Source organism: Chiloscyllium punctatum, chromosome 9, assembly GCF_047496795.1.
Source record: "Chiloscyllium punctatum isolate Juve2018m chromosome 9, sChiPun1.3, whole genome shotgun sequence".
NCBI lineage: Eukaryota > Metazoa > Chordata > Chondrichthyes > Orectolobiformes > Hemiscylliidae > Chiloscyllium > Chiloscyllium punctatum.
In genome coordinates this window covers 103,366,129-103,387,717 of record NC_092747.1, presented here as the reverse complement: position 1 = coordinate 103,387,717, position 21,589 = coordinate 103,366,129, and the positions used below count along the sequence as shown (strand labels likewise).

At 40.9% G+C, this 21,589-nt stretch overlaps 1 protein-coding gene across 1 annotated transcript in view; it reads right to left on the bottom strand.

Annotated features, from left to right (window-relative positions):
* Positions 1-21,589, bottom strand: part of LOC140481572 (kelch-like protein 1) — a 413,097-nt gene that overhangs the window by 72,693 nt on the left and 318,815 nt on the right. The window contains exon 7 of the mRNA XM_072577991.1: positions 2,487-2,711. Within this exon, the coding sequence (XP_072434092.1) occupies positions 2,487-2,711 (225 nt within the window). The remainder of the gene's footprint in view (positions 1-2,486; positions 2,712-21,589) is intronic.

Genomic DNA, 21,589 nt, shown 5'->3' with positions numbered 1-21,589 from the left:
GGGGGAGTCCAGATCTGGTGTGCATAGGTTTAGGGTGAGAGGGGAGAGATATAAAACAGACCTCAGGGGCAACGTTTTTCACACAGACGGTGGTATGTGAATGGAATGAGCTGCCAGAGGAAGTGGTGGAGGCTGGTACAATTGCAACATTTAAAAGGCATCTGGATGGGTATATGAATAGGAAGGGATTGGAGGGATATGGGCCGGATGCAGGCAAGTGGGACTAGATTAGGCTGGGATATCTGGTCAGCATGGATGAGTTGGACCGAAGGGTCTGTTTCTTTGCTGTACATTTCTCTGACTTAATGATTCTATGACTTCATTGGATTCTGAATCAGTTGACGTTCAAATGTAGCAAGACCTGGACAATGTATAGGCTTGGCCGTCAGGTGACAAGTAACATTTGTGTCACTTAATTGTGAGGCAATGACCAACAGGAGAGTGTATCTATCTCCCCTTGACATTCAATGGCATCATCATCACTGAATCCCACACCTTCAACCTTCTGGGGATTCATTAACGAGAAACTTAATTGGACTAACCATAGAAATACAATGGTTACCATAGCAGCTCAAAGACTAGGAATTCTGCAGTGAGTATCTCATTTCCCAATTCCCCAAAGCCTGTCCATCATCTGCAAGGCAGAAGTTAGAAGTATGGTGGAATGCTCCCCACTTGCTTGGACCAGTGCAACTCCAACAATATTCAAGAAGCTTGACAGCATCCTGAACAAAACAGTCCACTTGATTTTTACTGCATACACCAACAAATGCTTTATCTACCACTGATGCTCAGTTGTGTACCACTTACAAGATGCACTGTAGCAATTCACCAAAATGCCTGAGACAGCACCTTCCAAATATACACCCAGTATGACCAAGAAGGAAAAAGGCAGCAGATATATGGGAGAACCATAATCGGTAAATTCCCCTCAAGGCCACTTATCAACTTGAATTGGGAATGTAACACCTTTCCTTCAATGTTTTGGAAGGGACAAAATCTGGAGTTCTCTCTATTCAATGACATTTTAAGTCCACCATTTGGTTCAAGAAGGCGGATCACTACGACCTTCTCAAGGGCAACTAGTTATGGGAAATAAATGCTGGTCCTCCAGTGATGCCCACATGAATGAATAAGAAAAAAACAGGTATTTACACAATTATTCTCCAAATGGTACAGAATCCTCCAAGTACCTGATATGAAAATGAAGCTCATTCAACTTAAAATAGTATAAACACGAAAATAGAAGCATTGTAACCCATTTAGCATTTCCAGTTTGTTCGCCATTGAATATGATCATGACTGGTCATCTGTGATAACTCATCAATGTATTATGCTAGTCTAGTAAGTAACTTCCTTATTATAGTGGAGAAATGCATTACATTTAATATCAATGGATTAAATATTCAACAAGAACTGTTTCTAAGCCAGGATAGAATTTATTAATCTAGCAACATATCCATATGACTACTTTTCATAACCATAATCTCTCTCTCTCACTCTCTCTAGTAATTTCTAATACATTAAATTCCACTAACTTAATCAGAGAACTAAAGTCATTAAACTAGAACTTTAATCATGCTCAATTACATCACATCCTTGATTGCATTGCAGATTCTACACTGCTCACATATTCATATTGCAAAAACAGAGATTTATTTTTATTCAATACTCTTGTCAAATAAAACCTGGAATTCATTGCTAATATTGGGGGTTGCTGCTAAACTTTAGGTTTTATAAGTCTCTTGTTCTCTGTATATCAAGATTGATGAGAATGGAAATTATTCCATGACTGCCACAGGAATTATAATGCTCCTCAGGGATTCTCATATTCACCTCAGAATGTTCCCTCAGTTTTTTTTTTCCGTGTCTGTAACAAATAACTGTCAGCTTTGTTCAAATAACAGGAAAGGTTATTTAAAGGAAGTGTCTGTCTTAGTCTGGTATTGTCAGTTTTTAAATAACCAGTCCCTCAGTTGCTCTGTCAGCATTGTGATGGGAAATAAATGCTGGCCCATCTAGTGATGCCCACATCCCATGAATGAATAAGAAAAAAAGACAGGTATTTACACAATTATTCTCCAAATAGTACAGAATCCTCCAAGTGTCTGATATGAAAATGAAGCTCATTCAACTGAAAATAGTACAAACACGAAAATAAAAGCATTGTAACCCATTTAGCATTTCCAGTTATAAATACATAAAACATTTTACAAATAAAACATCGACAATCATGTGAGAGTGGTTTTGAAAAAAAACTGGCTTCGTATGAAAATGTTCCAAAAACTGTGAGAAATCAAACCAAATGATTGTAAATTTTCAACTAACACCTTGATTATTTTTGGAGGGTAAGTGGGGGGAAGATAGAAGGGAATTCTAATTGAAAACTATCCTTTTATAATTTTTTAAAAAAGATTATCATTCAGAACAGTCAGCACTTAACAATTCCATTCTCTTCCATGTACTGAAACCCGCACGTTTCTTACCGAGTCCATGTCTGTGAGTTGACATAGGAGGCAAAACAGTCCAGGTCTTTGTTTTAGGGTTGTAACATTCCACAGTGTTTAAAGTCTTCAGGCCATCTCTGCCTCCAACCACATAAAGTTTATCATCTATGACAGCAAGGCCAAATTGCAGCCGCCTGCCATTCATCACTCCAGCTTGGGTCCAAGTATTTGTTCTCAGGTCATATTTTTCTATTGTCGTGGCACCTGATAAGACAATTAGGTGGCAAGATTGTAACATCACTGAGCATATTGGAATCCTGAGTACATATTTCACATGCAGCTAAAATATCAGTACTAAGAGTAACGACAATTTGTTTGAAATTCATGGAAATCATTTTATGTGCAGATATTCGGAAATACAATTATTACTGGCTGAACCTTTATTCATTAATTTCAATTAATAATGTTTTACAATGAAGAAAGGCATGGTTTGAAATTTTACTTTTGCAACTGCATACTCGACAGGATATCAGGGAAAATAGAAATCACAGATTGAACATCAGGATATTATGTATATTTTTGAAAATTGCGATATTGTTATTTTAGTAATTACATTATTCATACTTACACATCTCTGGCTTTCACCACTCTACCATTGACAGCTGTGCCTTCAGCTCCCAGAGTCCAACATTCTAGAGTATCTCTGTATCAACAACTTTCTCTCCATCTTTAAGATGGTGGCTCAGTGGTTAGCACTTCTGCCTCACAGCATCAGAGACCTGGGTTCAATTCCCCCCTCGGGCAACTGTCTGTGTGGAGTTTACACATTCTCCCCGTGTTTGTGTGGGTTTCCTCTGGGTGCTCCGGTTTCCTCCCACAGTCCAAAGATGTCCAGGTCAGGTGAATTGGCCATGCTAAATTGTCCGTAGTGTTAGGTGCATTCGTCAGGGGTGAATGTAGGGGAATGGGTCTGGTTGGGTTGCTCTTCAGAGGGTCGGTGTGGACTTGTTGGGCCGAAGGGCCTATTTCCACACTGTAGGGAATCTAATAAAATATCTACCTGTTTGGTCACCTATTCATTGTTTCATTACACAGCTCATTCTTAAACTTATTTTGAGAAAGCTGCTGCGAAATGTCTTGGGACATTTAACTACATTAAATGCGCTTTAGAATTGCAAATTGTTCTGTGTGTCGATAGCCTTAATAACATGCCAAGATCTGGAATCACATTGTTAAAACATATAATGAATCAGTTGCACTGCTTTTGTTGATTAATCAAAAACACTCAAAATCCCATTCCGGTAATTTTTAATTGAGCTATCATTTGTGAATATGCTAAATTAGCATTTCTATGCAGTTGTTCAAAAAGGCAAATTGAACTAGCTGGCCCTTTAGAGAGCCTCCTGAGTGATACAGACTGTAGATATTTTGCTGCCTAATGAAAGGGATAATAATTGGCTCCTGCTCTGATCAATATAGTGCAAAGATCCTGTTCCCTTAACAGGTGCCTGTGTATGGGTTGGCGAAGTTCACTTCAATATGTTGAGCAACTTAACGTAGACTGGTCCAAATTATACAAATGTTTATCACTATAAGAGCTTAAAACATGTTTTTTTTAAAATTTAACTTATTTTCCTAATCAACCTATTCAGAGATATTATTATGCACCTCTAGAAGAAGTGAGGCTTGAACTGGACCTCTCAATCTGGGGTAGGGACACTACCACTGCATGACAAGAGGGCCTTTAAAAGGATTAGTTGAGGACTCAGAATTACTTATCCAGTGACATTCCCATTATACCATCATTGCCTCTTCAAACGTGTTTCTATACTGCTGACTTATCAAGAAAAGACATTTGTATATGAACCAGCATGCTAGAGATGAACTTGAATTAATACCTCCTCTGTGAATTAAGATTTGATTTTAACGTCCTTTGAGTCTTAATAAGAATTTATAAACTATGGCATGAAAATAGTATGATTACAGTTTTTACTGACTATTAGATTGTCATTATAATTAATTTTAGTTTGAAGATGTCACAATAACATTTCTATCTTGCACATTAAGCTCAAAATATTTTTTAAGATTTCAGAGCCTGGTTTCTTATGTTCTGAACCAGTTGAATACTGATATTAGCAAGAACAGCTCTGCTCTTTTCTGAACAGTGAATTTCAACCAGGTCTGTGGGAGTATGCAGGTATCATCCCAGAATATCCTTCTGAGGACTTATCATTGAATACGCACTCCTTCAAACATAATGTGTGAGCAAGCAATACTGGAATAAGGGTATTTAGTATAAATTGTTCTAATAATATGCATAACTGCAAAAATTTCAAAGTGTTCCCTCCCATTATGTGTTTTACAACACATTTTGAATCACTAGAATGAGAACATATCTTAACAACTATTATAATGGCTTTCCATCACAACTGCAATGCAATGAGAAATGAAATACAATGCAACTAAACAGCCCTGCAATTGATCCTCTGTAGCATAGCAAGACAACATTCATTATATTCAAAAGGGTTAATATTTAACGACACTCAAAATATTATTTTAATTGAATCTATTTAGTAAAGATAATGTTTTGCTGCTTTCATAACACTATATATATTCACTGAATTGTACCTTGTAATAGAACATAGAACATAGAACAATACAGCCCAGAACAGGCCCTTCGGCCCACGATGTTGTGCCGAATATTCATCCTAGCTCAAGCACCTATCCATGTATCTATCCAATTGCCGCTTAAAGGTCACCAATGATGCTGACTCTGCCACTCCCACAGGCAGCGCATTCCATGCCCCCACCACTCTCTGGATAATGAACCTACCCCTGACATTCCCCCTATACCTTCCACCCTTCACCTTAAATTTATGTCCCCCTGTAACACTCTGTTGTACCCGGGGAAAAAGTCTCTGACTGTCTACTCTATCTATTCCCCTGATCATCTTATAAACCTCTATCAAGTCACCCCTCATCCTTCGCCGTTCCAATGAGAAAAGGCCTAGCACTCTCAACCTATCCTCATATGACCTATTCTCCATTCCAGGCAACATCCTGGTAAATCTCCTCTGCACCCTCTCCAAAGCTTCCACATCTTTCCTAAAATGAGGCGACCAGAACTGCACACAGTACTCCAAATGTGGCCTTACCAAGGTCCTGTACAGCTGCAACATCACTTCACGACTCTTGAATTCAATCCCTCTGCTAATGAACGCTAATACACCATAGGCCTTCTTACAAGCTCTATCAACCTGAGTGTCAACTTTCAAAGAGCTATGAACATAGACCCCAAGATCCCTCTACTCCTCCACCTTACTAAGAACCCTACCGTTAACCCTGTATTCCGCATTCTTATTTGTCCTTCCAAAACAGACAACCTCACACTTGACAGGGTTGAACTCCATCTGCCACTCCTCAGCCCAGCTCTGCATCATATCTAAGTCCCTTTGCAGCTGACAACAGCCCTCCTCACTATCCACAACTCCACCAATCTTCGTATCGTCTGCAAATCTACTGACTCACCTTTCGACTCCCTCTTCCAAGTCATTAATAAAAATTACAAACAGCAAAGGAGCCAGAACTGATCCCTGCGGAACTCCACTTGTAACTGGGCTCCAGGCTGAATATTTACCATCTACCACCACTCTCTGACTTTGACCTGTTAGCCAGTTCTCTATCCAACTGGCCAAATTTCCCACTATCCCATGCTTCCTGACTTTCCGCATAAGCCTACCATGGGGAACCTTATCAAATGCCTTACTAAAATCCATGTACACTACATCCACTGCTTTACCCTCATCCACATGCTTGGTCTCCTCAAAAGAATTCAATAAGACTTGTAAGGCAAGACCTACCCCTCACAAATCCGTGCTGGCTGTAATGTTATAAGGCAGATGACAATATAAGTCTGAGATCAACAGTAGTCAATAATTTCATGCAATGTACAGGGGGGTCCCTGTTTCACGAACATCTGGCTTATGAGGACTCATAGTTTAGGATAAGCTCTCGTATTGGGATGTAATTTTTAATATCCATTGAAGGAACAGGTGGGCCAAAAGACCTGTTGCTGTGCTGTGCTGTCTTATCTTGTATTGTCTAGATTAGAGTGGTGCTTGAAAAGCACAGCAGGTCAGGCACCATCCGAGAAGCAGGAAAATCGATGATGCAGGCAAAATCTTGTATTGTGTTGTTTCCTATTCTTACAAATGGCCATTTAATATTATTCTGCATTGTGTTCTGACTTGCGTACAAATTAACTTGTGAATGGACTCAAGAAGAGAACCCATTCTCAACCTAAGAATTCCCTGTATTTTTACCAAATCCTTATGGTGCAGGAGGCCAATCAACCCATTGTGTCTGTAACAGCTCTTCAAATGAGTACCGTTACCTAGTGCTGATCTCCTGCTTTTACTCCATAGACTGTGGAGATGAAGTCCTATGCTCAAATTGAGAGTATCCTCCACCATATTTGTGGTAGTGTCACCAAGCTAAATGGGACAGACTTCAAACAGATCTAAAAATTCAAGACTGGTCTCAAATTTGAGGCTAACATTTGCAATCACCCTCATCCAAGATCACCAAATTTAGTAAAGATGTGGAAATACACTTGATACCTTTTAGTTTCATATGCCTCATTCATGTGTCAAACAGTTGCTGTGATCTCACTGGTGTGGGTGATCAGCATGATTCACCCTCCCCTCTGAGTCTGTGGGATCCTCCTCACTCTATGATGAGCACTTTTGCCCATGGCCCTATTCCTGTTGCTTTCAGGGTCTGGTTGGGAGGCGTATAATAAGTAGGTGAGCATCTGTTCTGCAAAGACCATCAACGAGCCCCTGCAGGGGTCTTGCCCTCAGTGACAACTTCTGACTGACTTTCAAACACCTCAGTTTCTACCTCCAAGTCTGAGTCCCCTTAGTCCTCAGGACTGGAACTCGAGCTTTTAGTGGGCGGGGTTTCCCATCCTCAAGTTGGTGCATAGGATGCTGATGGTGACAATTGCCTGTGCGAGGATTCCTGCTGACAGAGATGGTCTTCTCCTTGTTCTTAACCGTGTATGATATGGCAACCAAACAAATTTCCCACCACAAGATCAGTGTTATTTAAAAAAAATATTAACCACTAATCACCCAAACAGCCAATTAAAAGTTGTTCTTTTAAGAATAGCTTACAGAATTCATGGAGAGTCATCACCAAGTTCCCTATGTGAAACATATTTCTTACTTAAAATGACACCCAACACAAATGTAACAATGGATAAGGGACAGACAGTCAGGTTATGACCCTGTACACAGTGCATGATTCAGCTTTATAGATATTTTCTAATCCACCTGTTTCAGAAACATTATGACTCAGATCTGGAACAGGTCATGGAGTCATATAGTAAGGAAACAGACCCTTCAGCCTAACTCTAGCTTTCCTAAACTGTACTAGCCCCACTTTTCTGTATTTGGCCCATATCCCTCTAAACCTTTCCTATCAATTGCGCCTGTCCAAATGTCTCTTAAATGTTGTAATGTTATTTGCCTTTACCACTTCCTCTGGCAGCTTGTTGCAATATGAACCAGCCTCTGGTGTGAAAAAGTTGCCCCTCTGGTCTGTTTAGATTAGATTCCCTACAGTGTGGAAACAGGCCCTTCAGCCTAACAAGTCCACACCGACCCTCCAAAGACTAACCCACCCAGACCCATTTCCCTCTGTCTAATGAGCCTAAAACTATGGGCAATTTAACATGGCCAATCCACCTGACCTGCACATCTTTGGACTGTGGGAGGAAACCGGAGCAAACCCACGCAGACACGGGGAGAATGTGCAAACTCCAAGCAGACAGTCACCCGAGGCTGGAATCAAACCCGGGTCCCTGGCGCTGTGAGGCTGCAGTGCTAACCACTCCGCAAACCTATGTCCTCAATTGGGACTTGAAACGAAGCCTCCTACTTCAGAGATTACCACTATGCCACGAGAGCCCTCAAAGTGAAGAGCAGGCACCACTGGAACCTGAACCCAGATTCTCTTGCTTATAGGCAGAGACTTGAACCGTCTAAGCCAGGGCACGATCATGGGTCTGCTCCATTTCTTTCTTTTTTATATCTGGAAGTGTTATTACACTCAATGGATCAACTTGCCCATGACCAAATCACCGTAACTTTCTTATTGGTGTTTTTAACTATGAACCACCGCCAGTAATCACCCATGTAGCCAATTAGAAGTTTACATGCAAAGCCCTTTATGGGCAAAGCGAGCCATCAAAGGTGTTGGGGGAGTACCTATTTGACAGCTTTCACAAGGGAATTAATGATTGATTCCCCATGGCTTTGTAGGGTTTATCACAGCCGACTTTTTTGGGGGGGGGTGTCCCGGGGAAAAACTGCTTGTACAGCTCACAGGGGGAAAGTCAGCTGAAAACTGACCCACTCCCTGTCAGCCAGTCCCACAGCCAAAACGCAGTGCAGGCAAGTTAAATTGGCTAAATCTGGGACTTTAACACTCCTCCTCACTTGGAAGTATATTCCCACCTTCAGGAGCTGCTGCAGGCAATCTGATTGGCTGGCAGCTCCTTCAGCCCCAACAGCACCTGTTTGTCGGACTGCAGGAAGAAATATCAAGAAGATCGTGGGCATCCGAGTAAGACAAGTCCCAGAGTTTTAGGGAACGGGGAAACTGGGCAGGCATCACAGAAGGATATGGAGGGTGGAGGCAACCTTACAGGATGCATGTGATGCATGCAGGGTAACTTCCAAATGATGTTCTTCCATTCCTTCATATGTTTGTTCATGTAAGCTGATGCCTAACTGTGAATATGGCCTGTGTTGTAGTATAAGTAGCTTTGTCATTCAGCTCACTAGGTTTATTAACCACCTACCTAGTACAATGGGAGTGAGACAAGCTGATGTAGCATAGTGGTAGTGTCCCTACCTCTGTTCCAGAGGTATCATAACATATCTGAACAGGTTAAATAAAAATATTTAGCGGGCATCTTAAAATACAATGGTAATGTCCCTGCCTCTGGGCTAGAGGATTTAACCTGTGAGTCATAGCTTGTCTGGACTTGTTGATTAAAAAGAGGAGCTTGTGGTATCCTTTCTATGTTAAAGTCTCAAAGGCTCCAGAGGTGTGCAATAATGTCTCTGAACAGATTCATTGGAAATTATTTACAAAGAAGGGTTGGTGGAAGCACTCTACTCTCACCATTAGCGAACTAATTCTCAAGACAAAAAGGCTGATTGTTCCAAAATCCAAAACAGTGTGACATGAGGAAAGACATACTAAAGAAAAGCTGGAAAATTAATGTCCTAATCAATTGTTATTTGTTTCAATGCATGTTTTAGACGTCTTATGTGTCATTCACATGTCCTTTGATATGACAAGTAACAAGAAACATTCCAATTTCTGTCTTGAACATATTCAATGACTGAGCCTCGACAGCCCCCTGAGGAAGGGAATTTTAAAGATTTACCACACTCCAGGTGAAGATATTCCTCCTCCTCTCAGTCGCTAATACTTTTCCCCTTACTTTCAACCATAAGAAGTAGGAACGTGAATAGGCTATTTGACCCCTCGACTACTATGCCATCCAATGGGATCATGACTGATCAGGCATTCCTTACGTCCACTTGCCTGCTGTTTCTCATCACTCTTGATTCCCTTACTGATCAGGAATCTATTTCAGCCTTAAGCATACTTGAGGACTCTGCCCCCACAGCTCTCTATGGCAAGGAATTCCAAAGGCTCACAATCCTCTGAGAGAAGAAATTCTTCTTCACCTCAGTCTTAAATTGGCATTTCTTAATTCTGGAACTGCCAAGCCCCTTAAGAATCCGATATGTTTCAATGTGATCACATTGCAATCTCTTAGTAGTGTACCAACCTGTTTAATAATTTCTTATTAGACAGTTCCTCCATACCAGGAATTATCCTAGTGTACCTTCACTGAACTGCTTCAAATGAAACAATACATTTTCTTAAAACACAGGACCAAAGCTGCTCGAAGTATTCTAGATTTGGCCTCACCAGTATCTTGTACAGTTGCAATAAGACTTCTCTTACACTTAAACCTCTTTGAAATAAGGGCCAAGATTCCATTAGCCTTCCTGATGATCTGCTGCACCTGTGTGGTAGCTTCCTGTGTTTTCTGCACAAATACCCCCAAGTCCCTCTGTTTTGAAGCTTTCTACAGTTTTTCTCAATTTTAAGCAAAATTTTGTGATTTTGTCCTCCCTTCCCAAATGAACAACCTCACATTTTTACACATTATATTCCATTTAATAACCTTTTGCCCATTTTGCAACCTGTCTTTCCATCTATTTGTGTCATCTGCAAACTTTGCTCCCTGACATTCGCTTCCTTCATCCAAGTCATAATGTAAATGGTTGCAGTCCCAGCAATGATCCTTGTGGAATACCATTGGTTATGGATGACCAACCTGAAAAAGAACCCTTTACCTTAATTTGATGTTTCCTGCCCAAGAGTCAATTCTGTATCCACAGTAATATACTACCTCCAATACCTTGGGATCTTATCTTATGACTTAAGCTTTTGTGAGGTACCTTGTTGAACATCTTCTGGTAGCCCAAATATAACACATCTACTGGTTCCCCTCTTTCTACTCTGGTTGAGGCATCCTCAAAAAACTGTAATAAATTAGGCAGGCACAATTTCTGTTTAATGAAGCCGTACTGACTCGGTTTGATCGTATTGTGATGTTTCCAAATATTCTGTGATTAATTCCTTGATAATTATCCTAATAGGTGTTAGGTTAATCAACCTATAGCTACACATTTCCTTCCTCTCTCCTTGAATATGGGTTGCCAGTTTTTTGTTACTTCTTCAGATTCCAAAGATCTTTGGAAAATTGCATCCAATGCATCTCCTGTATAGCTACCTCTTTAAGGATCTTACATTGTAAGCCATCGGGGCCAGGGGGCTTATTCGCCTGTAGTCTCATTAGTTTGTTAAGTACGTAAGTTAGCTCACTGAGCTTGAAGGTTTGTTTTCAGATGTTTCATCACTATACTAGGTAACATCATCAGTGAGTGTCTCTGGTGGACCACTCGTGGTCTGTCCCATCCTAGGACAGGCAAAACAAGTACATGCATGAGAATTCTTAGAGGATGGGATTTTAATCAGAACTCCATAAATAAACACATTGATTTAGATTCTAGTTACTTTCCATTTGGAAAAAAAAATGGAAATGACATCACCAACCTTAAGAAACCAAGACCTATAAATAGACATACCACCAGCACTTCATCGGTGACGCTCACTGATAATGTTACCTAGTATGGTGACGAAACATCTGAAAACAAACCTTCCAGCTCAGTGAGCTAACTTACATACATATCATCAACCTGAGCTACAAATCTTCTCACACATCGCTCATTTGTTTATCTAATATTATTTCTCTATTGATGGTGGTGGCACTTAGTTCCTTTCCTGTATTCTTTACTATTAGTAGCATGTTCAGAGTTTCTTCCATCATAAAGAATGATGCAAAAGATCTGTTGAATTCCTCTGCCATTTCCTTATTCCCCAAAATAATCTCCCCAGATTCAACTTCTAAGGGTTCTATGTTCATTTTGACCTCCTTCTATATATATATATATCTTATTGTTAGCTTTCATATTCTTCACGAGTTTGACCTCATAGTTTATTTTTTTTTTAATCCTTTGCTGGATTCTGAATTTATCCAAGTCTTCAGGGCTATCATGGCCTTCTTGCTTTTTCTTTCAACTTAATACTCTCCTAATTTCCTTCATGAGCCATGGCTCATTAATCCCTCTTGTAGAATCTTTCATCTTTACCGGAATGTCTTTTTGCTGAGAACCATAAATTTCCTCCTCAAATGTCTGCCACTGTTTGCATTTTGTCATTCCTGCTAACCTATCAGAGACTCGACAACTGTAGTGTCTCCCACCCGCCCCCCTCCTCTAACCTAATTAATAAGGACTCTGGTTTGTTAAGGTAAGTATTTTCTATTTCTTTATCAGTGACTGGTTATAAATTTATTTTTTCGGTTTATCTATTAATTGGTTTTTACAAAAAGGCTACAGCAGAGAGGTATCAGAAAGTATTTTAACTCAAATTTATACAAAGTAATAAAGTAATTAAATAAGCAGAGATGGTTGGCCAAGTGATGTGCTGTAGCTGTATGATGTGGGAGCTGGCTGATCCCATTGTGAATGGCACTGGCCACATCTGCAGCAAGTGTAGGTTGCTGGAAGAACTCCAGATCAGAGTTGATAATCTGGAATCTGAGCTTCAAACTCTGCTGCACATCCGGGAGGGGGAGATTTACCTGGACACTTTGATCAGGAGGCAGTCACACCTGGGAGATTAAGTAATTCATATTCAGTTAGTGATCAGGGACATCAGAGTGTGACTGTAAGTGAGGCAGGTAGGGGGAACCTGAGTTCAGGAGTGCAGGAGCCTCAGCCCTTGACCTTGTCCAACAGGTATGAGATTCTGGGGCTCTGAACAGGATGAGCTAGTTCACCACGGCACCATGGTGCAGAAGGCCATTCAAGAGGGGGGAGCTAATAGTCAAGTAGTTGTTATAGGGGATTCTATAATTGGGGGACAGATAGTATCCTTTGCAAGCCGGATCGGGAGTCTCGCATGGTGTGTTGCCTGCCCGGTGCCAGGGTGCAGGACATCTCTGACCGGCTTGAAGGGATATTGGAGTGGGAGGGAGACGATCCAGTTGTTGTGGTCCACATTGGGACGAACAACATAGGCAAGACTAGGGTGGAGGACCTGTTTGGGGATTATCAAGCACTAGGAAGGAAATTGAAGTACAGGTCCTCAAGGGTCATAATCTCCAGATTACTGCCCGAGCCACGTGCCAATTGGCATAGGGATAAGAAAATTAGGGAAGTAAACACGTGGCTAAGAGATTGGTGTGGGAAAGAGGGATTCCACTTCATGGGGCATTGGCATCAGTTTTGGAACCGGGGGGGATCTGTACCGTTGGGACGGTCTCTACCTGAACCGATCAGGTACCAATGTTCTAGCAAAGAGGATAAATAGGGTGGTCAGTAGGACTTTAAACTTCTGAGTTGGGGGAGGAGGGAAGGGAAAGTGAAAGCGACAGGGAGTATGGAGTTAAATGGAAAGATAAGCAGCAGGATAGCATGTGTGTAGGTGGATTTAAACTTGAGGCAGACTGGGAATGCAGCAAAAAGGAAGGATAATTTAGGACATCTTATGACTTCCAATATCTCTAATGATAAGAAAGTTAGTATTAAGGCACTTTACCTGAATGCTCGTAGCATTCGTAACAAAGCAGATGAACTAATGGCACAGATCATCGTGAATGATTATGATGTGGTAGGCATCACAGAGACGTGGTTGTGGGGGGGCAGGACTGGAAGTTAAACATCCAAGGATTTTCAACTTATCAAAAAGACAGGGAGGTGGGCAGAGGGGGCGGGGTTGCCTTGTTAGTTAAGAACAAAATTAAATCTATGACACTGAATGGCATAGTGTCGGATGATGTGGAGTCTGTGTGGGTGGAATTAAGGAACCACAAAGGCAAAAAAATCCATACTGGGAGTTATGTACAGACCTCCTAACAGTGGTCAGGACCAGGGGTGCAACATGTACCGGGAAACAGAGAAGGCATGTCAGAAAGGCAAGGTCACGGTGATCATGGGAGACTTCAATATGCAGGTGGACTGGGTAAATAATGTTGCCAGTGGATCCAAAGAAAGGGAATTCATGGAATGCTTACAGGATGGCTTTTTGGAGCAGCTTGTCATGGAGCCCACAAGGGAGCAGGCTATTCTGGACCGAGTGCTATGTAATGAACCAAACTTTATAAAAAATCTTAAAGTAAGGGAACACTTAGGAAGCAGCGATCATAATATGATAAAGTTCAGTCTGCAGTTTGAAAGAGAGAAGGCAAAATTGGATGTAATGATGTTACAGTTAAATAAAGGTAATTATGAAGGCATGAGAGAGGAACTGACAAAAATAGACTGGAAGCAGAGCCTAGCGGGGAAGACAGTAGAGCAAAAGTGGCAGGAGTTTGTGGGTATAATTGAGGACACTGTACAGAGGTTCATCCCCAAGAAAAGAAAGATTATCCGGGGAGGGATTAGACAGCCATGGCTGACAAAGGAAGTCAGGAAATGTATTAAAGAAAAAGAGAGATCCTATAAAGTGGCCAAGAGCACTGGGAAATCAGAATATTGGGAAGGCTTCAAAAACAAACAAAGGATAACAAAGACAGAAATAAGGAATGAGAAGATCAAATATGAAGGTAGGCCAGTAATATTAGAAATGATAGTAAAAGTTTCTTTCAATACATAAGAAACAAACGACAGGCAAAAGTAGACATTGGGCCACTTCAAACTGATGCTGGAAGCCTAGCGATGGGAGAAAAGGAAATAGCTGGAGAACTTAACAAGTACTTTGCGTCAGTCTTCACAGTGGAAGACATGAGTAATATCCCAACAATTAAAGGGAGTCAGGGGGCTGAGTTGAGTATGGTTGCCATTACAAAAGAGAAAGTGCTAGAAAAGCTAAAAGGTCTTAAAATTGATAAATCTCCTGGCCCCAATGGGCTAAATCCTAGAGTTCTGAGGGAGGTGGCTGAGGAAATAGCAGACGCATTGGTTGAGATCTTTCAAAAGTCACTTGGAGTCAGGGAAAGTCCCGGATGATTGGGGTTACAACAGCAATCTGCCATTGTTCAAGAAAGGATCAAGACAAAAGATTGAAAATTATAGGCCAATTAGCCTAACCTCGGTTGTTGGTAAAGTTCTAGGATCCATCATTAAGGATGAGGTTTCTAAATTCTTGGAAGAGCAGGGTCGGATTAGAACAAGTCAACATGGATTTAGTAAGGGGAGGTCGTGCCTGATAAACCTGTTGGAATTCTTTGAAGAGGTGACAAGTAGGTTAGACCAGGGAAACCCAGTGGATGTGGTCTATCTAGACTTCCAAAAGGCCTTTGATAAGGTGCCACACATGAGGCTGCTGAGCAAGGTGAGGGCCCATGGTGTTCGAGGTGAGCTACTGGTATGGATTGAGGATTGGCTGTCTGACAGAAGGCAGAGAGTTGGGATAAAAGGTTCTTTTTCAGAATGGCAGCCAGTGACAAGTGGTGTCCCGCATGGTTCAGTTTTGGGGCCGCAGCTGTTCACGTTATATATTAATGACCTGGATGAATGGACTGGGGCATTCTAGCGAAGTTTTCCAATGATACGAAGTTAGGTGGACAGGCAGGTAGTACTGAGGAAGTGGGTAGGCTGCAGAAGGATCTAGACAGTTTGGGTGAGTGGTCCAGGAAATGGCTGATGGAATTCAATGTGAGCAAGTGCAAGACCTCGCATTTTGGAAAAAAGAATACAAGCATGGACTACTTTCTAAACGGTGAGAAAATTCATAAAGCCAAAGTACAAAGGGATCTGGGAGTGCTAGTCCAGGATTCTCTCAAGGTTAATTTGCAGGTTGAGTCCATGACTAAGAAAGCGAATGCAATGTTGTCATTTATCTCAAGAGGGTTGGAATATAAAAGCACCGTTGTGCTACTGAGACTTTATAAAGCTCTGGTTAGGCCACATTTGGAGTTCTGTGTCCAGCTTTGGTCCCCACACCTCAGGAAGGACATACTGGCACTGGAGCGTGTCCAGCGGAGATTCACATGATCCCTGGAATGGTAGGTCTAACATACGAGGTATGGCTGAGGATCCTGGGATTGTATTCATTGGAGTTTAGAAGATTAAGGGGAGATCTAATAGAAACTTACAAGATAATACATGGTTTGTAAAGGGTGGATGCTAGGAAATTGTTTCCATTAGGCGAGGAGACTAGGACACGTGGACACAGCCTTAGAATTATAGGGCATAAATTCAGAACAGAAATGCGGAGACATTTCTTCAGCCAGAGAGTGGTGGCCCTGTGGAATTCATTGCCGCAGAGTGCAGTGGAGGCCGGGATGGTAAATGTCTTCAAGGCAGAGATTGATAGATTCTTGATGTCACAACGAATTAAGGGCTATAGGGAGAATGCAGGCAAGTGGAGTTAAAACGCCCATCAGCCATGGTTGAATGGCGGAGTGAAGCTATTGGACTCGATGGGCTGAATGGCCTTACTTCCACTCCTATGTCTTCTAGTCTTATCAGCCCAATTCACTTCAACTGACTCCATTTTCATTTCATTGTCATATCCTTTATTTAAGTTAAATACAGTTGTTTCTCTCCAAGTTTCTCATTCTCAAACTAAACATTAAGTATCATGTTATGATCACTACTTCCAAGCAGATCTTTTACTCAAAGCTGATTTAATACGCTTGCTTCATTACCAGATCTAAGGTCTCCTGCTCCCCGGTTGACTCCATGACCTTTTGCTCTCAGAAACTTTCCTTCATGCACTCAATTAATTCATTGTCACTGTTACCCTTTTCAATTTGATCAACCCAGTTAAAGTTACTCATACTTATTGTGCTATTCATTTTACATGCTCCTACTTAACAATGCTGCCCCATCACCTTTTCTGTCCCTCCTGTCTTACCAATTGGTCAAATATCCCTGAACATTAAGTTTCCATTTTCGATCTCCTTGTAACCATGTTTCCATACAACTATGAGATCATAATCATTTACTTTGATTTACACCATCAGTTCAAATACCTTATTCTGAATGCTTCATGCATTAATATGCAAAGTTTTAAAATTTGTTCTGTGATCAAATTTCCCCAAAGTTTTATGCTTTCTTGTGCAATATGAGATTGAAGAACTCTGTTCCTTCCTTTTATTTTCTGGTAACAATCAGATCCTTCATGAATCTACAATCTACCTTCTCCTTTATCTTTGATTTTCTAATTTTCCATGCAACTACACACACATACACACACACAATGTTTCACATGTCCGGTGAATTCAATCTTTCAGTCACACATTTACCTCTTTAATCTTGTTGACCCTTTGCCAATTAGCTTGTGGCTCACATAGTATCCTGTACATTATTTCCTTTTTTGATTCTGCTCTTTAATGTAGCCCCTATATGCTCACTTTCCCTCAGCAGAACCTCTTTCCTCCTTCTGCTTATATTACTGGCAACTACATGGATTGCAACAACTGGATCCTTCCACTCCCACTCCAAGATCTTCTGCAGGGCAGGTTGAATATCCTGAAATCAGGCACCTGGCAGGGCTTCTCAATCCTGGCCACAAAGAAGTATCTATTCCCCTGAGTAACCTATCCCTGATTACAACTACAATTGAATTTTCTCCTTTCTCTTAAATGGCTCCCTGAATCAGAGTGCTACAGTCAATTTGTTTATCCTCCCTGTGACGATGCTGCTCCTTTAACAAGGCTACGTAGTCTTCGGATTTTCTTTTCAGTGGGGTCATAGAGACAAAGGTTTCAATATGTCTGGAAATATCTACTTTAAAAGAAAGTGACAGAATGTACATGTATTTGGAAAGGCAAGGACTGATTCGGGATAGTCAGCATGGCTTTGTGCATGGGAAATCATGTCTCACAAACTTGATTGAGTTTTTTGAAGAAGTAACAAAGAGGATTGATGAGGGCAGAGCAGTAGATGTGATCTATGTGGACTTCAGTAAGGGTTTGACAAAGTTCCCCATGGGAGACCAATCAGCAAGGTTAGATCTCATGGAATACAGGGAGAACTAGCCATCTGGATACAGAACTGGCTCAAAGGTAGAAGACAGAGGGTGGTGGTGGAGGGTTGTTTTTCAGACTGGAGGCCTCTGACCAGTGGAGTGCCACAAGGATCGGTGCTGGGTCCTCTACTTTTTGTCATTTACATAAATGATTTGGATGCGAGCATAAGAGATACAGTAAGTTTGCAGATGACACCAAAAGTGGAGGTGTAGTGGACAGCGAAGAGGGTTACCTCAGATTAAAACAGGATCTGGACCAGATGGGCCAATGGGCTGAGAAGTGGCAGATGGAGTTTAATTCTGATAAATGCGAGGTGCTGCTTTTTGGGAAAGCAAATCTTAGCAGGACTTATCCACTTAATGGTAAGGTCCTAGGGAGTGTTGCTGAATAAAGAGACCTTGGAGTGCAGGTTCATAGTTGCTTGAAAGTGGAGTCACAGGTAGATTGGATAGTGAAGAAGGCATTTGGTGTACTTTCCTCTATTGGTCAGAGTATTGAGTACACGAGTTGGGAGGTCATGTTGCAGCTGTACAGGACATTGGTTAGGCCACTGTTGGAATACTGCATGCAATTCTGGTCTCCTTCCTATCGGAAAGATGTTGTGAAACATGAAAGGGTTCAGAAAAGATTTACAAGGATGTTTCCAGGGTTGGAGGATCTGAGCTATAGGGAGAGACTGAACAGGCTGAGGCTCTTTTCCCTGGAGCATCAGAGGCTGAAGGGAAACCTTATAGAGGTTTACAAAATTATGAGGGGCATTGATAGGATAAATAGACAAAGATTTTTCTCTGGGGTCGGGGAGTCCAGAACTAGAGGGCAAAGGTTTAGGGTGAGAGGGGAAAAATATAAAAGAGACCTTAGGGGCAACGTTTTCATGCAGAGGGTGGTACATGTTTGGAATGAGCTGCCAGAGGATGTGGTGGAGGCTGGTACAATTGCAACATTTAAGAGGCATTTGGATGAATATATGAAATGGAAGGGTTTGGAGGGACATGAGCCATTCTCTTGTAAGATCTTAAAACTTTAATCCAAAAATATCAAAAACACCTCTCTGCACTGAATCCGCAGTCTGTTCCAAAATCGCGGAAATACACACTTACTTGAGCCGTGCCTCACTCTGGATATGATCTCTCCTCCCTGACCATGCGAAGCTTACCGATTTTGAGACGGTGTTCCCTGGTTCAATCACCATCATCACAACCAACCTCCAAATAGGGAAATCAGCCTTTCTGCATCCACCCTGCCCACACTTGTCCCCTTCACATTTCATTCTTCTAAATTTGAGAAATTATTAATCCATTATTCTCCATGTCTCCGTGTGGATAGTTGCACCACAACATTGTCTGGGGAACCTTCACTGCACATCTCTCTATGGCAAGTATATCCTTCCTAAGGTAGGGGCTCAAAGCTGCATATTTAAATGTTAAATAGTATTCTGTTAAAACAGTTTTAAACATTAGCCTATTTTTGGAGTGCATGTTGATTTATAGCAACAACATACAACAGTGTAATCAATTTTGTTAATCAGACTTTAATCCAAATAATTTAACACTGAACTCTTCCTTCTATATCAGTGGTGATGACTTTGTTTATTTAAATATGTCGTGACATTTCATTGCAGCATTGTTGAATTTTGGAGTTTTGATGCCTGTTCTTTTTGCATTCGTCTAGCATTTGTCTAACTATAACACATCATCAGAGAAATGTTGATTCTATGCCCCTTTAAATTATAACATTCTTTGTGGTTGACTTAACAACTGACTCTCTATGCCTATTTTATGTTATAATAAGTCCATACACCACGTATATTTTTTTCCCTGGGTTGCAAAACTACTTCGCTTATGCACACATTTCATTATAATGGCACCATAAAAAGTATGTAAATAATTTAACGACGCCACGTTTTGTTTTCGACTTGAACTTTTACTTTATTTCTATGACATTTGGAGTCAAACTTCATAATCTGTTTCCTCTGGGGTTATCGGAAATAAAATAACATTTACTTTCCAGCCTTTCCTAAAGGTCAGTGTAGCACCTGATCAAACACAGCAAAGAATAGCAATGACGCTACCATGTAAACGCACCTTTTTGAAGCTCGATCCCTGCTCAACGTCATCTTTCGCTGTCGTCTCTAATTCTCTGCACTGTGGGATTGACCTTTTGCTGCAATAATTAAGAATGCTCTGTCCATAGGCGATTTTTCTCCCCCTTTCTGTCATTGCCTCTTAAATAATGTTCACACACCAAACACTTCCTCAACTTGTGATCAATTTGCCCTAGGTTTACTTTATCTATTTTCTACTGATTTTCTTAAAAAATTTGATTTCAACAATGATACCAGTGGCTTCAAGAAATGACTGGTGCTGACAGTGTGAGGGAATAGATACCATTACAAAGTATTGGAGAATACTTGAGTTCAAATTATCCATGTTAATTCAAGTTCCCTGCTGCCCTTGATGTCAGTAACTAATCACAGCTAATTCCACCAGTGATGTCACATGCAATCAATGGTCTAATCATAAATACTTCAAAATGATGAGCAAGGAGGATTCTTTGTTGCTGTTTCACACATCTTCTTATTGCAAACTTAGGCAATCAATATCAAGGTGGTATCCCATTGCCAGATGCTCATCAAAAGTGCTGGTAAACGGGACTAAATTAGTTTAGGATATCTGGTTGACATGGATGAGTTGGATTGAAGGGACTGTTTCCATGCTGTACATCTCTATGATGCTTTAACATCTCAAGCAATATGGATCAAATGATGACAACCACTGTTTGGGAATACATTTTCTAAACATCTTTTCAGCATGAGAAACAGAGGCCAATTGTAAGCTTGCTTGAAGATATAAGTAGATAATTTGGATGCGCTTGTTATCCCATGACCCAATGATATAAATGACAATGACATTTTTAATGGCAAGTACACTGGTGTTACTATGACAAAATTGTAAATTGACCCAAATTATATTTTCACGAATATGATGTCAAATCTAAGTTTTGCATCTTTATTCCAACATTGCTCAATCTAATTTCTTCACTTATTTAAAACAGTGAATATAATCAGAATCAAATTCCTCAATTCAACAGTATCTCTCCCAACTGTTACCATCCCAAGTTGCCTCAAATTACTATTCCTTTGGTTATTCAGCCTGCCATGCTATCCCCCTATCACTTCCTTTTTGTTCTTGCCTGTCCATTTTTCCCTATCTTGAGTAGCAACTGTTGTATCAGCCCCAAGTACTTATTGTTCTTATGATCCTACAGCATATGCTCCAAATCTGCTGAGCACTGAGTATTTTCTGTTTGCCTTATTTATGCAGAGACATGTAGCAATTTTCACATTGCAATCTTCAAGTAGGACAGCACAAATCAGGTGTCTGCTGTCACTACCCCGGATGTCCTTGACCTATATGTCTCTGTATCACACAACACTACTTGCTTATTCATTATGTAACACCAGGTAAGCAGGAGTAGAATAGAATAGTAGAGTAGAATTTTTTCT